Source organism: Lolium rigidum, chromosome 1 (assembly GCF_022539505.1).
Source record: "Lolium rigidum isolate FL_2022 chromosome 1, APGP_CSIRO_Lrig_0.1, whole genome shotgun sequence".
Lineage (NCBI taxonomy): Eukaryota > Viridiplantae > Streptophyta > Magnoliopsida > Poales > Poaceae > Lolium > Lolium rigidum.
The window spans coordinates 72,415,780-72,439,527 of record NC_061508.1 but is presented as its reverse complement, the minus strand read 5'-3'; the positions used below and the strand labels follow the sequence as shown (position 1 = coordinate 72,439,527).

The 23,748-nt window shown below is 47.9% G+C and overlaps 3 protein-coding genes and 1 pseudogene across 3 annotated transcripts; 2 read left to right on the top strand and 2 right to left on the bottom strand.

Annotated features, from left to right (window-relative positions):
• Nucleotides 1–8,805: 8,805 nt before the first annotated feature.
• LOC124675601 (protein trichome birefringence-like 21) lies at nucleotides 8,806–10,125 on the bottom strand. The gene is made up of 2 exons (XM_047211674.1): nucleotides 9,652–10,125; nucleotides 8,806–9,558 (listed from the first exon to the last, which is right to left on the bottom strand). Exons 1-2 carry the CDS (start codon nucleotides 10,123–10,125, stop codon nucleotides 8,806–8,808), a joined length of 1,227 nt encoding a protein of 408 aa, XP_047067630.1.
• Nucleotides 10,126–11,266: 1,141 nt separating this feature from the next.
• LOC124647172 lies at nucleotides 11,267–12,465 on the top strand (annotated as a pseudogene).
• Nucleotides 12,466–14,761: 2,296 nt separating this feature from the next.
• On the top strand, nucleotides 14,762–15,289 carry LOC124647161 (RING-H2 finger protein ATL39-like). The gene has a single exon (XM_047187141.1). The coding sequence runs from the start codon at nucleotides 14,762–14,764 to the stop codon at nucleotides 15,287–15,289; it is 528 nt and encodes a 175-aa protein (XP_047043097.1).
• A 1,845-nt stretch (nucleotides 15,290–17,134) lies between these two features.
• LOC124707393 (aldehyde dehydrogenase family 2 member B7, mitochondrial-like) lies at nucleotides 17,135–21,930 on the bottom strand. The gene is made up of 11 exons (XM_047239368.1): nucleotides 21,647–21,930; nucleotides 20,242–20,379; nucleotides 19,900–20,042; nucleotides 19,656–19,809; nucleotides 19,323–19,552; nucleotides 18,656–18,745; nucleotides 18,365–18,538; nucleotides 18,119–18,256; nucleotides 17,844–17,981; nucleotides 17,690–17,751; nucleotides 17,135–17,580 (listed from the first exon to the last, which is right to left on the bottom strand). Exons 1-11 carry the CDS (start codon nucleotides 21,738–21,740, stop codon nucleotides 17,307–17,309), a joined length of 1,635 nt encoding a protein of 544 aa, XP_047095324.1. The 5' UTR covers nucleotides 21,741–21,930; the 3' UTR covers nucleotides 17,135–17,306.
• Between the last annotated feature and the right edge of the window lie 1,818 nt (nucleotides 21,931–23,748).

Sequence of the window (23,748 nt, the reverse complement as noted above, 5' to 3'; positions counted from 1 at the left end):
TGAAATGCTGTTTTTGGTTCATCACCTTCCGCAACCCGGATTTGGTGATAGCCAGAACGAAGGTCCAACTTGCTAAACACCTTAGAGCCTGCCAACTCGTCAAGTAGTTCGTCAATCACTGGCAAAGGATGTTTATTCTTCACAGTAAGCTCGTTAAGCTGACGATAATCAACACAAAAACGCCATTGGCCATCCTTTTTGCGAACCAACAGGACTGGCGAGGCAAAAGGACTCGAGCTTCGCTGGATTATACCACTGCATAGCATGTCATAGACCTGACGCTCTATCTCATCTTTTTGTTGCGGTGTATAGCGGTAAGGTCTGGATTTCACAGGTTGAGCTCCAGGAATCAAAGGAATCTGATGATCCTGCAGTCGTCGAGGTGGTAAAGTTTTTGGTTCCGAGAACAGATCTTGAAATTCCTCCAATAATTCAGCAATGAGTGGTGGCAATGTTTCTTCACATCCTTGCACAGAGGATTCCTCCAACGACAGAATAGCATCACAATGTTGTCCAGTGATTTGCACCACATGAGACAAAGCTCCTCGTTTGATCATGCCACGCAGTTTGTTTGCTGACACTGCTCTACAAGTTGGTTTAACTGAAGGAGCACCACATAGAGTTATGCGACGACCCTTGTGTGTAAAACGCAAGATCTGACGCTTCCAATGAACCCACATTGGGCTGTAGAGATCCAACCAATCTTTCCCGAGAATCATATCATAGCAGCCCAATTGCAGAACATTCACCGTGTGATGGAAAGTATGTCCTTGGACTGCCCACTCAAAATTAGGAACATAAGTGTTACATTGAACTGTTGCGCCATCAGCGACAGTAAACTGCACACCTGCCATGTCTTGCGTATGACACTGTAATTTATCTGCCAAAGTTTGACTGATAAATGATGAAGCGCTACCAGAATCAATTAAGATCAGGATCTGATGCTTCCCAACTGCCCCTGGAAGTCGGATAGTACATTTAGCCCGACTGCCTCGCGGAACTGCTGTTGTCGGAGCCACTGCTGCAATCAACATCAAATCATCAGGATCTGAATCAGTGCTGCTATCATGCTGGCCAAAACTGTCACTGCCCGGTAAGACATCCATCAACTCTTCAATCACATGGAGAGGCACATGATCGGGACATTTGTGCATTTTGCTGTATTTTTCTCCACAGGTAAAACAAAGGCCCTTAGATCTTCTATAAGCTTTAAGAGAATCCAACTTATCTTCCCACTTGCTAGAATCAGATTTCTTCCCTTCTTCAGACTTGGGCACTGAACGTTGATCTTTAGATACACGATCAGACCGAACAGAAAATCTGGAATAATCTCTAGATTCATGCCGAGATTGTTTAGGCATGGATTCCATTTCCTCCTCCTGTAACAAAGCCAAAAGACTAGCAGTATCCAAATCTTGAGGAAGATGCAGACGAACTACTGAACGTAATTCAGGTTTAAGCCCTTCTATGAACTCATCTACAAAGAAACTCTCATCTAAAGCAGAGTTATAGAGCAATATTTGATGAGAGTGAATAGATTGAACCCGGCGGCATTTGCTCCCATCTGAACTCCAATTTCTATTGGTCCACGCTAGGAGTAGGCCCAATCTGGTGGCAGGGTATTTTTTTGTTAATTTGAGTATAATTGCTAGGTATAGTACATGGACCCCACGGAGAATTAATTTCTGCCCCGAGCCCGTGACCCTCGTCCTCTCCCACCTACCTGTCTAGCTGTCTCTCACCGGCCACCGCCCGCCCATTGAGCTCTAGACTAGCACACTTTCGGCGACCGCCGAGGCCACCCTGTTCGGCGCCCGTAGGCTCACCGACGTGGGCTCCCAGAAGGCGCCGCCGCTTACCTTGGCGAGCCCGAGGCCACCCCCGTTCGGCGCGCGCGCCATGCGGCTTATTCTCCGCGAGGTCGGTGGCTCCTAGGCCAAGGCCGACCGCGTCCCGCTCACCGTCCACCTTCATGGCTTCACCGAGCACGTCCCTGGCCGTCAAGCTTCGCCCTTCGCCACGCCGCCCGTCGCCGCCGCTCTGCTCGCGCGCAAGCGTGCTGCTGCGCGCCTCCGGCTCGCCACCCATCTCCGACCGCGGCCCCGAGCCGTATGGATGCGGCCGTGCCGCCTCTCCTCCCGTGCGTCCGCGCGCGCCGCGCCTCTGCTAGCAGCTGCTTCTCCGTCCCAAAGCAAGGCGGCCGGAGCAGGTGCACGGCGACGGTGGCCGGCCTGGACAGGTGCTCGTGGCGGGGCGCGAAGGACCTTCGACGGCGCCGTCCGCCGTCATGCGCCCTGCCCACCCACTTCAGCAGTGCCATCTCCGCTACAGAACATCAAGGAGAGGGACGCTGCCGCTGGCGCCGCTGTCTGCCGGTCGCCGCTGCATCTCCCCGCAGACCCATGCACCTCCACGCAAATCCATCCGCGTCGTGTGCTGCCTCGTCTGCGCCGAGCCGTTAACACTTCGGCCGTGCTTAACTTCTTTGGCCTTTTCTCTCTCCCGGCGGGTCCTACACCTGTGTATTCTTCGATGTATTGTTGATTGTCCTAAAAAAATTGCCACCGCAGTTGCAGGCCCACCTCTCACTCAGCCAATGGGAGAACGATTTCACGCAGGTGTAAATGCCGCCCGGTTCATCTCAGAGTTTCCCAATATTTGATGTCTCAGTTTCTCAAACTGCTCTACATATTCAGTTACTGGACCTACTTGTTTTAACTGACGTAATTGTCTACGGTATTGAACATATTTGTTTTTGCCAAATTTGTCATGCACCATACGACACATCTCACCCCACTCCTCTATCTTGCCTTTAGTTTCAACATTACGCAACCATAAGGCAGCAGTGCCTTTAAAATTGAGCGACGCATAGCGAGTGCGAAGCCCAGGCATGATCTGATAGAGCTCAAAGTACGTCTCACATTCCTGTTGCCAGAGTTTCGGATTTTCCCCATCAAATTTGGGGAAATCCATCTTTGGGTTGGACTGACTAGTAGACCGACCACGATACTCCTGTCGCTCGTACATGTCCTCACGCTCACGATGAACTGAATTGATAGTAGCACGAGCAGTGTTGGTTTGGACTGGAATAGTACCTGCTCCCGGGGCGCGTGATAGGTTCCCAAGGATACCTATGGCATCACCCCGGCGGAGATGTGCATCGCCGTGGTCCACTGACCCGAGGCCCGAGCTCGATGCCGCTGTGCGCGTCGGAGGAGCCTCCTTCGAGAACGGCGGGTGCGCATGTGTAGAGACGTTGATGGCGACGACCTCAGTATCGTTGCTGTCCCCGCCGCCGTGCCGGCCGCAGTGTGCGGGGGCACCATGTCCGCCAACCGCGCCTCGAACGCATCAGCACGAGACGAGCTCATCGCCAGTTGCTCCTGGATCGAATCCACCTTGAGGTCCATGGCCGTCATGCGGTCGACGACCTCCTTGAGTAGGCCTTCGAGTCCCGTGCTCTGCGCCGCGAGATCCCCCATGGTCTTCGTCAAGGATTCCTCAATCTGCAACTGGACCCTGCGAGGCGCCAGCGTGAGCGTGGATCGAGATCGGGCGAATTCGACCAACCGCGGGTGTTCCCGGAGGAAACTTTGCACAAATCGGAGGCCGATTTGCACCCAACGATCAGGAGAAAAAAAATTCTCGTGAAATTCAACCCAATTCACCGATCTCCGCAGAGAATCGCCAGGCTCTTGATACCATATGTGCTTGCTTGCTTGAATTACTTTCACAGATAGTTGAGAACAGCAGGGGATTAGAGAGGGAAGTTTCAGATTCGGGAGAGAGAGACGGAAGCAGTACAGAGGTTGAGGAAAGGAAATTCAATCTCCACATTCTCAATCGATGCCCCCGACTTGGCACAGCATCTCTCTCTTATCTCACTTCAGTACAAACGTGACCTGGTCCCTTACAATTGCCAGCTCATCCTGTTGATGACACGCTCCAGTAGTCCAAGCCCAATCAAAAGAGGCCACGTGTTAGTCATGGGTCTTCACAACAATATTCTAGGTATGAGCCTTCGGATCATGCTTGACCACATCTATTTTGGATATTTTCTAATGATTGCTGCGAGGATGATTGTCTTCGCAACATTTGTCACAGCTTCTACATCTTCGACAATGTTGATTCGTACTCTCGGCTCTGCAATGATGTGGACAAAGTTGTCCAGTTACTTTGCCCTGGCATACTTTATCAATATTAATTGACTAATTTAATAGTTACGCGCGTACACGTAGCCTTAGCCATGCGGCTCAAATTAAAATTATGGAAGACCTTTCGATTGTCATGGAAAAAGAAATAATTGGAAGACCTTAAAGATTTGCTTTTTCGATTTTATTTTGTAATTGCTCAAGAAATCTCATGTACTACCACCTACTATTTGCTATTTTAAATATAAGTGGTATTGATGGTAAAAAAGAGAGTGGATTTGCTCATCCAAACCGGGTGCTCTGATAGAATGCGTACTTTATACGTATCCAGTCTTATACATGTATTGTAACACATGACCCCTAACGGCAAGGCCAGCCGTTGTGTGCTGCGCCATTCAAACAATCCTTTTTTCGCACACGTTTATTATGGTGTCAGAACTTAACGCCTCACCTAAACCTAAGCTTCCGTCTTTCCCGGGCCGCCACCACCGCCGAGATCCCATCTCGTGATGGCCATCGTTTCTTCCTCCGCGGTGGCTACCATGCCCACTATCATTGATAGAACCATGCCCGCCTCCGGTTCGACCACCATGCCCGCCACAGTGTCCGTGACGGCAGGCCAGATCGCCCCTAGCACGACTGCACTATCTGTCATCTCCATCACGTCATCCATAACCATCAAGCTGACTAGTGAGAATTATCTATTCTCGAGGGCTCAGGTGGCTCGTCTTCTCCAGAGTCAACTGCTCTTGGGCTTTGTCGATGGCTCGACGCCTTGCCCAGCTGCCGAGCTTGTTCCAACGCATCAACACTGAGTTCAACAAGGTCAATTTCACCTCATCCATGACTGACAATGTCGTTGGTATGATCCTCTTCGCCATCACCACGCGCGATGCATATGAGAAGTTGAGCAGAGCCATCGCCTCTGTGTCCATCGCACGATCACCAGGCATACACCAGCATATCCGACCTCAAGAAACATCCTCTACAAGGTTGGCAGTGTTCGCACTTATGCCATTCCGATTCGTGACTTATTTGATCAGCTTTTTGCCACCGAGCATTGGATCAGAGTGCGTCATGAAAGGCATGCACCTCCGACGTGGCCTATGGAGTATCGCCCATCGTGGCCTATGGGCCTGGATGCGGTGGTGGCTTTTGGCCGCCCTACGCCCTAATGTGTGTGCGCCTCCGCTCGAACCAATGCCAAGAAGAACGGATGCGAGCTCTTGATGACGGCTACAAGCAACATCAAAACAATCTTGATACGTTGGAACTTCAAGTGCAGAGTGTTGTATCAAGGAAATATTTTTTCCACAAGGGTGACTCGAGAGTTTATATCGAACTCTCGGGGAACTGAATGGAAAAGTGTTCTCTTCTCTCTTCTTCAAAAAATCCTGCAAGTAAACTAAATTCCTTGTGTCCCCAACTCCACCATGTGGTTGTCAAGCACAAGGTTTCGCGTAAGTAAATAACACAAGTAGTACTAAAACAAGCATAAACTAAACTAGATAAAAATAACTAAGTAAAAACTGTAAAGAGATTGGTTATTTTTGGTGTTTTGGATGCAAATAAGAAAAGTAAATACTTTTTATATTTTTCGGATTAAAATAGTGCAGCAAATAGAAAACAATGTAAAAGCAATATAAAGGTGTTTCTTATGACAAATAGTGGACCGGGGTTCATGGGTTCACTTGACTATTATCTTGTAAAGTTGTGGTGAACAAAAAATAATTCATCAATGAGATATGAATGTACAAATAATATTATATGTAAGATCATAATTAATATGGGTATCACGTCCTAACATAGAGATGATGCAGCACACCTCTCTTACACTCCACAAGAAAAAAATTTCATCAATCTTGTATTAAGAATTAACAGAGCATAGCAATAAGTACTTTGACATGAAGTTTGAATATCAAATATGCTACCTTGAACAAACAAGATGATCATTGCTATCACACGATGAACATAGCACATGTATTCACTTAATTCGTAGTGAGGTAGCAAAACAAACGCAAAGCCATAATAGTTCATGAACATATTGTCACTATCCAATCACCAAAACCATGCTACTCCATTTAACACACGCACCACCCCACAGACGATCTTGCATAGATTTTGGATCAGAACATAAACTTAAGAACGAGGTACATAATATGCATCTATCAATACATCTCACAATATAATAAGATCAGATATCATAAAACAATATCATAGAACAATGATCCACCACTTAGGTATTAAGAATATGTCCATAATCATGATAGGCAGCTCATATGGCACTAAATACTATGAAGAGCATGAGAGAAATAGATCAAGCTACTTCCACAAACCCGTAGTATAGAGGTGGAATACTCCCTATTGGTCATGGTGATGATGATGAAGACGTTGGAGAAGGTGGAGATCCCTCCGGCGGTGATCCCGCAGAGTTTCCCCCTTCAATCTTCTCTGCAGCAGCCTCCGTTTTGGTGTTTTTATCTTTCTGCGGCGCTCCCTCCGGAGAACTCTTCGGGGCCATATATATAGGGTTTTTAGGGGAAAATACGTCGGGTCGCAAAAGAATTAGGGCAAACGGGCGATGGACGGTTGAACAGAGGTGGGTGGCGCGGTCAGCCTTCCAGGCCGCACCACATGTGCTCTTTCGCCCCTCGGGCCTCCCCAGGTATGCTTCAAAGGCCCATGATGTTCCTCCCGATGAAAAAATGATGCTCCAAAATTCCAGGTCAATTGGACTCCGTATAGGTCTCTGAAAGTGAAAAATATGCGAAACAGGGTTTTCCTATTCTACAGGGTTATAAACCAAATAAATGGGATCATTGGTAAATCCCCATAAATCAATGTAAAACATGGTATTCTCATCATATATGTTGCAAATATGTGGGAATTCAATATGATAAAGGACAAAGTTCATGTATTCATTTTACATGCATTAGCTCGTCGTTTGCCAACTGTGCAGAATCTCTTTCCACACCTTCTCGAAGTGCTTTAAGTGCTTGAAGAGATATTTCCTTGGCCTTGGCAACCACGAAAGTGGCACCGAGTGCCAGGTCGCGATGGCGATGTCTACTACTCAAGGAGGTAGTCACGATGGTCCTCAATCCTCATAGTGCTCACGGTGGACAACAGTTCACCGACCCGACGTGGTAAACTTGCTCCGGCGATACTCACCCATCACTCACGAGCTCGACCGCCGCACTACAAGGGAACCCTACCATGACACCGATCATTTTCATGCGGCAAACAAACTAGGTATGCGTATTCATAATGTTGGCCATGCACTTTTGCCAACTCCTGTCATCTAAACCATTGAATCTTAATCATGTTCTTCATATTCTTGATGCCACTAGCAACCTTTTATCTATGAGTAAACTCTCTCATGATAATAATGTTTTTATTGAACTTCACCCTTATGATCTTTTTGTAAAGGATTAGGACACGATGGAGCAACTTCTTAGTTCGTTGCCATGGTGGTCTATATGAGATTAAATTCCCAGTTATCAAGCAAGCGCTCAACAGTATGAAGGTGTCACATGGTGTGCGTTTGTGGCACAAGCACCTAGGTCATCGAGCATCTCAAGTAGTTCAACATAAACATAAGGCTCGAGCAGAGCCCGACTTTAAATTAATAAAGCCGCAACGGCAGAATCCAGACAACATACGGTAACCGACATAGTTAGGATGGAGGGAAGCCCCATTAGACCTGAGTACATGAAGAAGATAAACATCCGAACCGGGCACACACAGGCCACGTCCCAACGCAACACCTACGACCACCCGACGACTAGAACATAAACATGTAGAAACAAATTTAGGCAAGCGCTAGTCTCTGTCCTGATAGTGGCATGAAGAGCTCTAATCTTGCCAATCACCAGCTCCATCGTCTGACGATCATCACTCCTAACCTGAAGCTTCCATACCTGCAGATACATAGTCATTTTGTACAAGCCGTCAGTCGGTTGGGCCGGGAACACGCCCTCAATTGTGAATTTATTCCTAAGATTCCACAAGGTCCAGAGCAGAGCGGTACACGCTAACCAGAAAACTCTCCTAGTTTGGCCAATGTGGACATGCATAATCCTAAAGATATCGGCAAAGCACGAGGGGTTTCAAGAGCAATTCAGCAGTTCTCTGACCGCGCTCCACATGAAACAAGCCAGCGGGCAACGAAATAAGATGTGGTTATTATCTTCCACCTCCCCACATAAGGCACACGTACCATTGGAAGGGCCCCTACGCTTTCGAATGTTATCATTGGATGGAGTCTCTTTTTAGTCAACTGCCCGAGGAAGATGCGTACTTTGATTGGGACCTTGATCTCCCACAAGGCACCGTAGTGTTGGCAGGGAATACCCTGGCACATCTTCTTGTATAGAGACCGAACGGAGAAACTCCCGTCAGTCAAGCAGTTCAACATGTTCTTCATAGTCATGATTTTTATCTATTTATTGTAGAGTCCAAAAAAATAAAGCATCTTGTGATACTTGTTAACAAGAAAAAAGTCATCAATTGCTTTTCTCCTTGTCCACTCATGTAACAACTTCTCCTCTAGAGATTATGTATAATTTGCTATTATAAATATACATGGTATTGATTGTAAAAAAACGTAAAAAGTGAGGAGAACGAACAAAGACGAAATAGAAAGATGGGTCGATCAGGGGAGTAGCATCTGGAGCAGCATCTCGTTCCACACGTCGATGGGGCCGGGCAGACACCAGTGCACGCAGTCGTTGTAGAGCGTCACGTTCTCGTGCGCCCAGTGCCCGTACCGGCTCGGATGCCCGTCCGGCCGGAGCACCATCGCCGCCGTCGTGTCCATCAGCACCATCCTCACCCCTCTCCCCCTCGCCGCTTTCTCCGCCGCCTCAAACTCCTCGACCTGCGCCGTGTAGAAGTCCAAGTCAAGCCCGGCCACCCTTGCCTCGTACGGCCGTGTCCGCCGGCAGTCGCCGCCCTTGTCCCACTCCCCACCCTCGAAGTGGGACATCGGCGACACCGTCCGCACGATCGCGGTCCCGTTAAACCCCGGCAGGCTGGCCACGGCACGCAGCGCCGTGCGGTGCGCCACGCGCAGCGAGTACCGTAGTGTGAGTTGGGGCACGCCCGGGACGAGGCAGTAGTAGCAGGCGACGAGGCGGCCGGACTCGTAGAACAGGGACGGGCGCGTGAACCATGTCGCCGCCGAGATGACCACGTAGTCGTAGCCCGCCACGAGCGGCAGCCACGCGTCGTCCGGCTTGTCGAGGTACAGGTTCCACAGCCGGCCGCCGCCGTTGTCGGAGTCGGACAGGTTCGCCTTGACGAGGAACGGCGACCAGAAGACGGAGACGGTGAAGTTGTGGGATGCGTAGTGCAGCGTTCTGAATTCTTGGTTTTGCGTCGGGGAGACGTCTTTGGGGTACTCCACCTGCAAACAATTTTAAGTGAATTCAATCTGACTCTCTAGCTAATCAATTCAAAATTCCGATGAATTTAAGGTAATTAAACTGATGATGATTACCTTGGACAAGAGACACATGAGGGACTGCATGTGGTTCCGGGCCAGCGAGTCCCCGACGAACGCCATGGATCGGCCCCTGACGGCGTCCAAGAACCCCGCCGCGTCGAACCGCGGGAGCTCGCACCCGGAAGGCCGCCATCGCCACTTGAGGAACCCGAGGTCCGGGCGGCCGTACTTCATGCAGTTCTGGTGCTCCTGGATATACGGGCAGCTCCGGTTGGTGTAGTACGGCACCGCTCCACCGTCGTCCGGCACCCACTCGCCCCGGAAAATGTCGCATCCCTTCGGCACCCGGGCGACGACACGAGTGGAGTTCTTGGCGGCGATAGGGCGCCTAGAACCTGACGAGGAGGTGGAGACGACGCCGTAGGTGTCGAAGAAAGAATGACGGTAGGGCGTGGTGAAGATGAAGAGGACGATGGCGAGCCCCGCGAGGGACACCACTGTCGGGTTGACGAGCCGGAGCTTCTGCATCGGCCGGCTGATTCACGGAGATCTCCTACTACGTACGTACAACGCGCAGAAGCAACTGCTAGAAGTGGTGTTCGCGTCTGCACAGCTGATGGTGGAATCCACGTCACACCCCGAGTGCTAAACAGGTGCGTTTGAACTAGACCATGAGCACTGGCAAACTGTGACCCATTCCATACTTCTCCATGTTTTTGACTGTCCTGGCCTCTCAAGATCAACGATCGATCTGAATCGGAGTTCACCCATCGTTCCAAATTAAAGTGCTATTCCCTCCAGATACTATTGTTGAACATATTTCCAGATCTGTCACATACTTTCCAAAGCTGAGAGACCAAATGGTGCCGGCTGGGACGAGGACACTCATACGGTTATGCTAGAGGGACGAGCGCTGCACAGATGCCATGTCAACCTGATTTCTTTCATAAACTGTCACAATATAGATAATATGGACAAAAATATGAACATCTACAATGTAAAATCAATATCAACCGTAGGGGCTTCCTCCCTATGGTAAAGGTGTAAAAGAATACCAATATAGATCCACTACAAAATATGCTCTCATAATTTATTTGTTCAAAATTATACTCCGTAGGTGTTTACATTTTTCTATAAGATTAGTCAAACTTATAATAAGGTGTTGACTTTTGACCAAAAATATACTACGTAGGATCTATTTTATACTAGAATGGAGGCTATATATATAGTACTATGTAGCAGCTAGATTGAGACCGTCACTACCATTTTGCGTTGTAAAGTATGTGACAGATCTGGAAAAATAAAGTCCCCATTCGACATACTAGTAGTATCTGAAAGTTAAACACGCTGTTTTCAAAATGGCTGGTGAACTCCATATCGTTGATCTTGACAGGCCAGGCTAGAGTCAAAGACATGGAAGGTCTACATCTAGCTGAATTTACAGGTAGCCAGAGTGCTCACGGTCTCGTACAAGCGCACCTGTTTATTTAGCACTCGGTTTACGTGGAATCCACCATTACAAGTGTAAGCTGCACACCGATTGCGTAGCAAACCCATCGACATGCTCATGAACGTACGTGAAGAAGCATGGCAAAAAAATTGTGGCTATAATATACCAACTCACATCTTGATGAACTGTTAAACGTAATGCAGTAGTTCTCAGTCTGGGATGAAGCAGTTGGATGGGATCGCGATCCCGTACTGGCAATATGTGTTTCCCGCGGCCGTCCTCACGACGTGTCTCGTGATCCTCGCCGCGGTGAGCTTGCCCGGCCGCGCCCCGCTGATTCTCCCGGCGGCGACGAGCAGGACCGAAGAGCCAGGAGGCAACCGGTCATCTTGCAATATATTCAAGGGCGACTGGGTGCCGGACCACGGCGCGCCCAGCTACACCAACGAGACCTGCCCGGTGATCCATGGCCACTACGACTGCATGCGGTACGGCAAGCCGGACCTGGAGTTCCTCCGGTGGCGGTGGCAGCCGGAGGGTGCGAGCTGCCCCGCTTCGACGCGGCCCGGTTCCTCGGCGCGATGAGGGGCAAATCCGTGGCGTTCGTCGGCGACTCGCTGGCTCGGAACCAGATGCACTCGCTCGTGTGCCTCCTGTCGCGGGCCGAGCGGCCCGTGCCGTGGACCAACGGGGGCTACCTGTACCGGTACGAGCGGCACGGCTTCACCGTCGCCGACTTCTGGTCGCCGTTCCTCGTGCGCGCCGCCGAGACGGACCCGGACGGCCCGGCGCGGAACGGGGCGGGCCTGTGGAGCCTCCACCTCGACGAGCCGGACCCCGGGTGGGCGGCCCACGTGAGCAAGTTCGACGTCGTCGTCGTCTCCGCCGGCAGCTGGTTCTACCGCCCGTCCGTCTTCTACGAGCGCGGCCGCGTCGTCGGCTGCAGCGGCTGCCTCGCGCCCAACGTCACGGACCTCACGCTCCGCTACTCCCTGCGCGCCGCGTTCCGGAGCGCGCTCCGCGCCGCCGTGGGCGCGTCGTCCGGGACCGGGACGGTGGTCGTGCGCACGGTCTCGCCGGCGCACTACGAGAACGGGACGTGGAACGACAACGGCGACTGCGTCCGGACGCGGCCGCTCCGGCGCGGCGAGTGGGAGATGGAAAGGCTGCAGAAGGAGATGCGCCGGATACAGGTGGAGGAGTTCGCGGCGGCCGAGGTCGCAGCCAGGGGTAAAGGGGTGAGGATGCTGCTCATGGACGCGACGGAGGCCATGGCGATGCGGCCGGACGCGCACCCCGGCAAGTACAGGCTGTGGCAGCCGGACAAGTTCAGGGTGAGCCGTGACTGCGTGCACTGGTGCTTGCCCGGCGCCATGGACGTGTGTAATGACATGCTGCTTCACATGCTCATCGATTAGCAAGCTCCAGCAAGTATATTTTGTGCCAACTACTGTTGATTCCGAATTGAAGCAGCCGGTGATAATTATTTCTGTGTACACAAATAATTTAGTTTGAGACGATATTGTAAACAAAGTTCTTGCTTGGCTGATAGCGCGCGCCCAATTCGTATCCTTTTCGAGTGTAAAAATGGGTACTCCTCGCCCCCGGTAATGCGTCTGGCGTCGGCGTAAGACGCGTGATTTTTTTTTTAAGGCAGTCGATCCTGCAATTCGATTAGATAGATAGAAAATATATATGTACAGAAAACGACGTTGCGAACGCAAGGTTCATAGTGCCCTCATGACCCGCACAGACCAGTCACACCGTAAACCCATAGCTAATGGCCTCGAGGGTGGGTCTGGGCGTAAGCCCGCTGCGAGATCTCTTCTCTCACCAATGCCGCCACTGTGTCAGGCTGCAATGCGACATTGTTGAAGACGCGTCTGTTCCTTTCCTTCCAAACTACCCAAACGGAGTAGATGATTGCTCCACTTGCCTCCCTTCGCTTCTCCTTAGGTATGCTGGAGATCGTCGCGTCCCACCAGTCGTTGAGGGTGATGCCTCCGGCGGGAGGCGGCACTCCCAGCTGCCCATTCCAGGCGAAGATCTTCTCCCGCACCGACGTGGAGAAGTGGCAATCAAGCGTGAGGTGATGCACCGTCTCAGGATGGATTCTGTGAAGCTTGCATATCGGATCATGAGGCTATCCACGGATGGCCAAGTTATCAGCCGAGAGGATCTTGCCGTGAAGAGCCATCCAAGCGAAGAACCTGAACTTTTGCTCTGCAGGCCCCTTCTAGGATTTGGCTGTGAGGATCTTGCCGTGAAATTATTTGCTTGCCAATTTTTTAGATCCGATTAGTTTCATGTTCATTGTTGTAATTTGTATTCAGTCTCTTTTGATCTAGGGTTGTCATTATATTTTGGTGCGCTGCTCCTTTGCCGTGTGTTACGACAACAGTCTTTTGGTGTGTGAATTTCCCAGACAAGCGCCAAAGGCAGTTCTTTGCCGTGTGCATTTCCCTGAGACATGGGCATAAAGAAGCGGGAAGCTTCTTAGCGCCGGAAAATTTGGACGGGGAGAAACATCGTGTATGGGAAGAGGGTGTCGACGTGGCCTTAATTATTTTCCGTGTGTCCGTCAGGAGACACGCGGCAAAAGCTCTGCTATCATAACGGCTCTATCAAGCGTGTCTAGCATACGTGCCGTGTGGCCTTTCTACCTTTGTGTCGTGTGCATCTCTTTAACATGTGTATCACTTAAAATATGCTACGTACTATTTCTGTGCCATTATTTTAATAATAAAAAATATTAATATCGTAAAGATATCAATTACATCTAACCCCTGCAACAACGTAGTGCCCCGCTACATCCAAGAAAAGAAGAAGTAAACAAAACAAAAGTCCCGCTACAGTGACCAATTTTCTTGTAAGAGCGGATCAAACGCCATCAAAACAACAAAAGAAATCCATCAAATCCAAAAGCAAAGCTTTCAAGAAGAAAACAGTGCATAAATACCATCATCATCCTGATCAATGACCATAGTTCTTCATCCAGAGAAAGTCCACACTCATAAAACAATTCATTCAACAAAGTTGCCAGAGACAACCTATTAAGTCCACATCGTGGGGTTTTCAAACGTTTAGACACCGAATTTCTCATGTGATGTCTGTTGTGTTCTGGTTTCCTGGCACACGGCAAAGAGGGCTGAACACGGCAAAGTCGTTTTTTCCGGAAGTGAGAGTTGGTTATATGAGAAGTATTTTGGTTCGATGTCTATTGATTCGAAGATGGTTATATGAGAGTATTGTGTCTACCTACACAAAATAAGTTCGTGGCCGTATGTAAACAAGGCTAGTCCTGCGGTTAATTAAGGTCATCGACTTCTAATATACAGAATACTCAAATAGACTTCCTCCGTACATAGTTACGTACACAGTAAGCAATTGCAAAGCTGCAATTTTGTCAGTTGCGGGCCTTGTCTTCCTTGAAGCTATCAGCCATTCAGCAACTGGCAACGTACTCCTATCGACTTACTCCGTACATAGTTACGTACATCGTGATGTTCTCGTGATTAGGCTGTCGACGTCTCCTCCTTGGTTTCTCCTAACACTTTAGCGTTATTTAGCTCCATCTCCATATCCAAAGCAAAATAACGGATGAAACAAGATCAACGATGCATGGTCTTATACTCGAAGTCCAATACATGAAAGCCTACAGCTCCCCCGAGCTGGATGCTATGCTAGCTCTTGTATCCTGTAGTAAGATATAGGATGACCACCCCTTCGTTCGCGCTCTCCATCGCCGCCTTCGCGGCCGGCGTCACGCTGATGCTCCTAGCCCACGTCCTCATCATCCTATGGGCTCTGCGGCGTGGTGCCGGAGCCGACGCCGACCAGGAACGTGCCGTGGTTGAGGAGGACGGCGGGGGGAAGGGCCTGTCTGCCGACGAGCTCGAGGCGCTGCCGTGCCACGACTTCTCCTCCAATGGCGTCGACACCGCCGAATGCGCGGTGTGCCTGGAGGTTTACGAGGCCGGCGACCGGTGCAGGCGGCTGCCGAGGTGCGAGCACAGCTTCCACGCCAAGTGCGTCGAGCCGTGGCTGAAGAAGAGCCGCTTCTGCCCAGTCTGCCGCGCCGATGTGGTGCCCAGGGAAGAGCTCGTGAAGGTGGCCGGGGAAGGAGCTTTGGCAGTGGAGATGACGGCCGGGAGGAGAGGCTCGGCCGCGCTGGAGGTCGTTGTGGTTGAAAGGCGGCAGCAGTACAGCTGGACTGTTCATACCGGGATGGTGTTGCGCTAGATTAAATCCTTTGATCTGTCTGTACAAGTTGTTATTAACTAATTAAACTCTTTCTCACGTTTTACACATATATATTCCTTCTTCCGAATGAAACATTTGTATTTGATCGACATGACATAATTTTGTAAACACATGAATTGGAAAATGGCAATTTCACCTACAAAATTGTTTCAAGTAGAGATGCAAGTGAAGATCCCACTTATAATTTATTTATATTTTGTAGTTCAAATTTTGGCGAAAATTTTATACTAAAAAACAAAAAATGAACTACACCTTAGTTTCAAAGGTTTCGAAACGGAAAAAACGTCAATAATTAGTTATTTTCGCGAAATATAATTAGTTTTGTTAACAACTGCAGCATAGCTGCACCGGCAAAACCTAGCTCGTGCTGCGAATTACACCCCTAGACTAGGCTAAGATATTAATTCTTGAAATCTTGAACATTTTGAATGTTATTCAGAATTAACTGGTCCAAAAATTATTTAATTTAAGTTACATTTACCAAATATGAATATTATTTGAATTTTATCTAAATCGAACCCTTCTATGGTATAATTACATTTCAAAACTCTCAGAAATTATCGAAACCTGGTTGAATCTTCCAGTAATCCTGGTGTTCATACCACTGCCAAGGACTATAAAGAGAACAGACCGGGTCAAAATGGACCGAGCCTGGGACCACGGGTCTTCCCCACGGGAATGCATGAGTAGGTCTAGAAAAATGCATACCTTTTCAAAGGCCTAGTAGTGCGGTTCTAGGCCTTTTCGTATTTGACACGTCATACATAGAAGTGTCCTGCACAGAAAATGTGTTTTTTATATATTTTTCTACTATTTTTAATTGGGTTTTGTAATTTTAGGGCGTTCTGAAAAATGCTAAACTTGGCGGGCGCCTCACCCGCCTGACAACGGAGTTCGTCCCTAACTCTCCATTCACCAACCACCACGTCGACCCACTATATATACTCCATTCGCACGCCGCTCAGGATATCCCACCTCCGGCAAGTCTCCAGTGCCACCCCCTCCACTCAAGGCCGATAGCTCAGGGACGCCTACACGGACCGCCGACTGCTGCGCAGCGCCTCGGCTGCCCCTCTCGCTGCTCCTCTCGAATCGCGCTGACCTCGTACCCTGGCTTGCACGCAAGGTGTTCAGTCATCTCCATCGGTAGGTTTCATTTCTATATATATATATATATTATTTTTTTGCTTCCGCAAGATGTTTCATTTATTGGCTATGGCCTATGGATAGCCACAATAAGATGACGATGCATCATTTCTTGGAAGAGAAAGATTCTAATGCAGCGGCCCATGAAAATGAGAACTTGGCAATCCTTGCTTGTCTTCTACAATTGCAAGCAGACGAGTTGAGAAATGTGGCTCCTAGGCCTGGAGGTTCAAGGCTTGGGAGAATGAAGAGCAAGAAAAGGCAGGCCGACCAAACTACCACTACTTCTCACCACAAGGTTTTTCATCTTGTTACTTTCTTCACTGCTTTGTTGCCCCTTCTTAAAAACCAGTCTGTAAAGCCTTTTCCTCTATTTAATAGACGCAAGCCAGCATCTGCTGGATCTTTCAAAAACACACACCAGTAGCAGAACAGCAAATGAAGCAGAAGGTTCACTGTCAAATGGCAGAGACTAGACAAACGGGAACAGTGACTTCTCTAACAAGCGATAATAATACTCCCTCCGATTCATATTACTTGACGCTAATATAGATATATCTAGACACATTTTAGTTGTAGATCCACCCATTTTAGCATCAAGTAATATGGATCGGAGGGAGTAATAATTAATAAAGATACTATTGCTACAACACATACGTTGTTTCACATTTGACAAAGGAAACCAAATCACATCTTAGATTTATTAGAGACGGCAGCCCATCAAACCTAGGGCAAATGCTTATTAGAGATCCTCATACTTGTCATCATCATCTTCTTCTTTTTCAACAGTTTGTCGCGAGTGTTCATATTCTCATGAGTGTCAAGAGGATCACATATATAGTTGTGCAGATCACAACCATGCGGCGTTCTTGATGGGAGTGACGACTGCCTTGACCTGCAGATAGTTCTTCAAGCTGTCGACGCCCTTCTCCCTTCCGATGCCACTCATCTTGTACCCGCCAAAGGGGATTGCCGCGTCAAAGATGTCAAAGCAGTTCACCCAGACGGTCCCAGCCCTGAGTGCCCGCGTCAGGGTGTTGGCAGTGTTCAGGTTGTTGGTGAATACACCGGCGGCCAGACCGTAGCGGCTCGCGTTCGCCCTCTTGATCACCTCGTTCAGGTCACTGTTCAAACAGGGAAACAGTATTCCAATTGTTACTCAAGAGGTTTGATAGGTTACTTGGGTGTTCATGAATTTAGATGCAATGGCATATCAATGGGAATGTTACTCACTTAAACTTGAAAATTGACTGAACAGGCCCAAATATCTCCTCTTGAGCAATCTTCATGTTATCCTAAAAACAACCATATAATGAATGTTAAGCTTATGCTGCAACAGACGAAGCAGAGGATTTGTCCCAATTTACTACTATGACGTAAACCTCACCTGCACATCGGAGAAAACTGTTGGCTGGATGTAGTAACCTTTGTCACCTAACCTCTCGCCACCACTCACAAGGGTGGCTCCACTGTCAACACCCGACTTAATGTAGCGTAAGATCTTGTTGAATTGCTCATCATCAATCTAGAAGCAAAGGCAATTCGCGAGGTTAGCATCGGTCGAAAAATGTGAATTCACTTATTACCAGTGTACTATCTAACCTTTTCAAGAAGGCAATGTGGAAAATGCAAAAAGCAACCTGATTAGGGAGCAATATGTACCTGAGGGCCCTGTTCAACACCTTTCCTGAATGGATCACCAACTACACGCCTTGCAGCACGAGCTTTGGACTTCTCAACAAACTCATCATAAACACGCTCATGTACAAATGTGCGAGACCCAGCGCAACAGCATTGTCCCTTAAAATTCATAAGACAAGATACCCATTTAGAAATAAAAAATAACTAAATGTATATGATCAATCAATTTTATAGTGATTATTTTCACACACAAAAAACAACGCATACCTGGTTAAAGAACAATGCGAAGTGCGCAAGCTCAACAGCATGGTCAATGTCAGCATCATCCATGATGATAAAAGGAGACTTGCCTCCTAGCTCCAGCGTCACTGGCTTCAGATTGCTCCGTGCAGACAACTCCATAATAATTTTGCCAGTATCGGTTGATCCAGTGAATGCAACCTTCATAGAGTATACGTTTTAGGAGAAAATTAGATTACATATGTAAATCATAAGAGCATTCCCATGTATAGATTTTCAGGTCTCCCGCTAATGCGGAAATTATAGAAGGAGGTTTACCTTGTCAACATCCATGTGGCTAGCAAGAGCAGCCCCAGCAGTAGGACCAAAACCAGATACAATGTTCAGGACACCGTCAGGTAGTCCAGCCTATGTAATCATGTAAGCTATTATCAGTAAAACTTGCAGACCACATACAAAACTATACTTGCAGACTAGTTAAATATTATTTATGCTAGTGCAGGCTTAAAAAGATATGCAGATATCCATGTGTATTCTAATAAAGCAAGGCTGAATTGGTAGCTACATTGACAAAAATCTTAATATGTAGCTCAATGCATTGAAATTTGAATCAGGAAATTGGGTGGTCTCTATAAATGAATTACTACCGCCATCAGGATCCATATTGCATTTGATCACTATGCAGCAAAGATGCAACTTTTGCAGAGTACCATGGAGCTTTCAGACATCACTCAATACATACATCAGGTAACACATTGAATATGTCATCTATTTCAAAACGGTTGTGCCAAAATAACCCTCATGCCTTCTATCCCAAATGGTCATAATCCAGCAACAACCCATTTAAATATTCAGAAAGGTTATGAGAATAATTCAAATCCCATTTTCCCCATGCTAAATGCAAAAAATGGTACAAAACCATAAATAATTAATTGGACATTAATTTCCGTAACAAATAAAACTATTGAATGGCCGTGGCACCAACCTCATGGAACAACTTAGAAACATACAGCGCAGACAAAGGAGTCTGTTCAGCAGTCTTAAGAACAACAGTGTTACCACAAGCCAAAGCAGGGCCAACTTTCCATGCAAACATCAAAAGTGGGAAGTTCCACGGAATGATCTGGCCTGCGACACCAATAGGCTCATGCAGCACCTGAACATGGTGTGGACCATCAGCGGGCACAATTAGCCCATGGATCTTGTCAACCCAACCTGGATTTTATTTTCAGCAGAAAGGGAATCCTTATCAGTCAGATGTATAAATGAACTTTCCTGGCTAGCACTACCTGTTACCGTCAAGAGGTAAATTGCTCACCAGCATAGTACCGCATAAGCCGGGAAACCATCGGCACTTCGATTTTGGCAGCTTGCTCATATGGTTTCCCGTTGTCCCACGTCTCCAATGCAGCGATATCATCGTTGTGCTTGTCTATCAAGTCAGCAAACCGCAAAAGAATCCGGGATCTCTCCTGCAGAGGAAAATTTCCAACTGTCTATGAGCATGACTTTGAACAGATGATAGTAAAACAGTAAGACAGATGGCAATCTGAAGTGTTTACATAGGCAGTCATCCTCGGCCATGGCCCTTCGTCGAATGCCTTGCGGGCCGCAGCAACCGCACGGTCAATGTCCTCTGCGTCGCCTTCGGCCACGCGAGCAATCACCTCCCCGGTGCGAGGGTCCAGAGTAGGAAAAGTCTTGCCTGATGAGATACATATGCAAATTGTGAGTTGTGGGTTCAACTCATTAAACAAGAACATGACAGATGCAAAAACAAAAAAAAAAGCTGAACCCTGTAGAGTTCAGTTTATGGGCCTATAGTTCTCAGGGAGAACCCATGCCCACCAAACCGACCCTGTGTGTCCAGCCACATTACTAGTTGTTGAGCTGAACTAGTGTACCAGATGCAGCATCAACGAATTTGCCGTTGATAAGGAGCTGTGTGTCGCGCACTTGAACAGGGGGCGAAATGGGCTCCTCTGCTGCAGCTGCAGTGCCGAACCTCTGAAGGACTCCTGGCAACAGTCCACGTGTCCCATCTGCAGGCAGAGTTAATGCACATAAGTCTCACAATAGCATCTTGCCGAATGTGTTTGCAGATGAGTTGATCTCCTAAAAAGCAAAGTGTGTTCAGTCTCGTTCATGTTCACATCAAGTGCCAGCATGAGCTATATTGTGCTATGGTTGGATCAGATCTGGTGCCAAAAAATTGAAGGAAACAGGGCACATTGAAACCGACCTAGATTACATTGTTCGGTTCCGAAGCGAGTAAGATCCGGCAAGAAAAACGGTACAAAATTTTGTCAAAGTGACAAATGAATAACCTGGAAAATATGCGGTGCGGCCACCAGAAAGTGATGTACCACACTATTTTGGGGATGTCGATTTGGCCTCAGAGGGAGCGCAGGTTTAGTGTTGACAGATCATACATGTACCATTTTGGCAAAATATGTCACCTTTTTCCCCGTAATTTCAGAAGACAATTTTGCATGTGACACTAGTATCCGTGTAGCGAACGATTAAAGGGATGCAACTATATCTGGTCTAGGTTCCAAATGTAAAAATAATGTACTAATGGTGATAACCAAGTCGGTCCCAACAATTTAGGTACTGCGTGAAAAGTTTGACAACTCAATATATAGTTTTTTTTTAGGTAAACTCAATATATAGTTAGTAGTAATCTACAACTAGACTACTTTAAGTAAAATCACACCGTAGATCCTTATCCATGGCAAAGGTCAAAGGAGCAGCACAAATAGTTGGCAGAAAACCATGAGCACAGTTTTCCAGCGTTCCGATAACGACCGGAGGTGGAAAAAGACACGTATATCTTATCATGTGGCGGAAAGATCTTATCTCCACATCACCCCAAAGAGAAGAGTCCAAGCCGCTTGACTCACTGATGACGGCATACTGCCTGGACGTAAGTGCCGATGGTTGCAAGTTTTTGGAGTGGGAGGTAATGGAAAACAAACGTCCCACGAACGAGGAAGATGATGTCGGCTAAAATATCGCATTTGTTTCCTCCGGATGAACAAGGCAGAGTTGACCAACAGGACTAATTAATTGAACTACCGAGGAGTGTGGATTTAGATCATCAGCTGGTGTCTGGCTGCGGAGATCTGAATCCCAGCCAAAAGAAACCAAATTCTTGCGGAGGAAGATGCAGAAACTGTGTCAGGACTACGAACACCGGCCTGACTTCAAAGAAAGCATGCAAATTCCTCGTACTGCTGCTGCAGTCTGCATATATATACGGATGGATAGTGAGCAGATTGCAATGAATTCGACCAGTTGAGTAGGTACCTGGCCTGCGGAGGGCAGAGGGGACAGCTGCGGGCCTGGCGAGCAGGCAGCGGGAGACGAGCGACGAGGCAGCCCGCCTCGTTGCGGCAGCCATGATGATGATGATCTGATTGATCTCTCTCTCGCGCGCGCAGGAATTTATTGCTCGAGCTCGCCGAATCACCAATCAGTCCGTGCGGAGAAGGCTGAGTAAATGGAGGCGGATAATCTGTCCCCAGCAGCAGCAGTGTGGGGATGGGGAGTGGAGGAGGACTGACGGAGAGAGATGGAGGACTGGTGATGGTGGCGGCTTGGACCCGGCGAGCGAGATTTAATAGGCTCGGATTGGACTTTCAGGGTGAAAGAAATGGGGTTGGATAATTAGTGGAAATTTTTACTGTATGAGATGGTGCAAGGGATCTTTTGTGAAGAGCTCCACGTGGTCGGGTGGTTAGAGGGTGATTTTTCCGTCGATAGCGTGATGTCTATGATGACTTTGTAATCTCGTTTAGTCGCTGTTGGTGTGGAGGTATGGTTGTGTGTATGGTTGGACAAGGTCTCTTCGACCTCTGTTCTTGTGTGGGTTTGTATCAAGTTCTTTTTCTATCTTAATGCAGATGACATGCGATCCTTCGCGTGTTCTTGATATAATCTCAAGATTCGACTGGATTATTCGTCTGTGTTTTCTTGTTCTATAAAAAAGTTGCAATCTTTTTTTCCTTTTTTAATTGAAATTTCATGTGAAATAACCTGCCTATCGTCCAACGTCATGTGTCTTTTTTTTCTCCTTCTTCATCCTCCCCCTCTACGCTTGTTCTTCTTGATGCCGCCGGGCACAGCTCTTGACCGATAGCAACAATGGTGCTTAGCTCCCCTCCTTTCCTTCGTTGTTTTGAGCGGGGGTGGCTCTCCGTGTACAAGTATGACATTGTGGCGATGCGGAGGTGGCACACGATTCGATAATAGCCACCCAGAGGCATTGCGGCCCATGATCTTGTTGGCCTTTTCTTCATCGGATTCAGTGGGCGGCTTCAATCCTACCGCGATGGCACCACGTGGCTAGTGTCATGTTTATGGCATAATTGTCCATACTACATCGTGTGAGGTGCATGGAGTTGCTAGACAGCCACTTTTCTGCTCTTGGTGGCGTCAATGACTTGCGACACGGTGACTTATCGCACTAGTATGGTCCATAGTCTAGGCATGTGTGACGATCGGCCTCCTTCTCCCGCTCCTCGATGATGGTGCCTTACGTGGCCATGGTTATTAATAGCATGACGATGTTCACATATGGACTTATAACTGATTCTCTCATGGGTGGGGGACAACACACGATGATTTTGGTTTTGTGGTTCTCTTTGAGTGCATTGTCTTGAGTTCGGTGGTGAAAACACATAGATTTGTGAGCTTCTATTGTATCTCGTAGTTCCAGTGCTATCATGCCGCACCCTCCTTGAATGCATTGCTTGCAGCTTGCTCGGACTTTCTTTTGCGGGGGCAATGACCCATGATCTAGCCTTCGATGGTGGGATATAGTGACAATATATAGTGGGGGCGTCCTTGAAACTTTTGTTTTGGGAAAAGAACCTTTCTCGCAGGTACAGGCGTTGGCATGGCGGTTGGTGTTAGAGTTTTTTTCTCTCCGGCAATCCCTTAAACATGACATTCATGATTCATGTGCCATGTCCCTTCTTCTCTTTAAATAGTTTAGATGTATAATATGTGCATCCCGATGTTTCGACTTGGTCTTGATGTTGTATCGTTGCTAACTTGATTCAAGTAGTCGAAACAATGGTGTAACAATTTTTCTTAAGAGGAAATAATACTATATTAAAGCGGGAGGTGGATGAATATATTTGTGGAAGGAAGAAATGTAATGTGTAATGTGTGCATCTTGATGTTTCGACTTGGTCTTGACGTTGTGTCATTGTTAACCTGGATAAAGTAGTCGAAACAAAGTTGTAACACAATTTCCCTTAATAGAAAATGGGAGTACATAAACATGGGAGGTGGATGAATATACTCGTGGAAGGAAGAACTCTAATACTCTCTCCAGACGAAATTAGACTGAAAAATACCTCGATCGAACCAACAACACGACGTGCCATAGCGCTGTTGGCCAC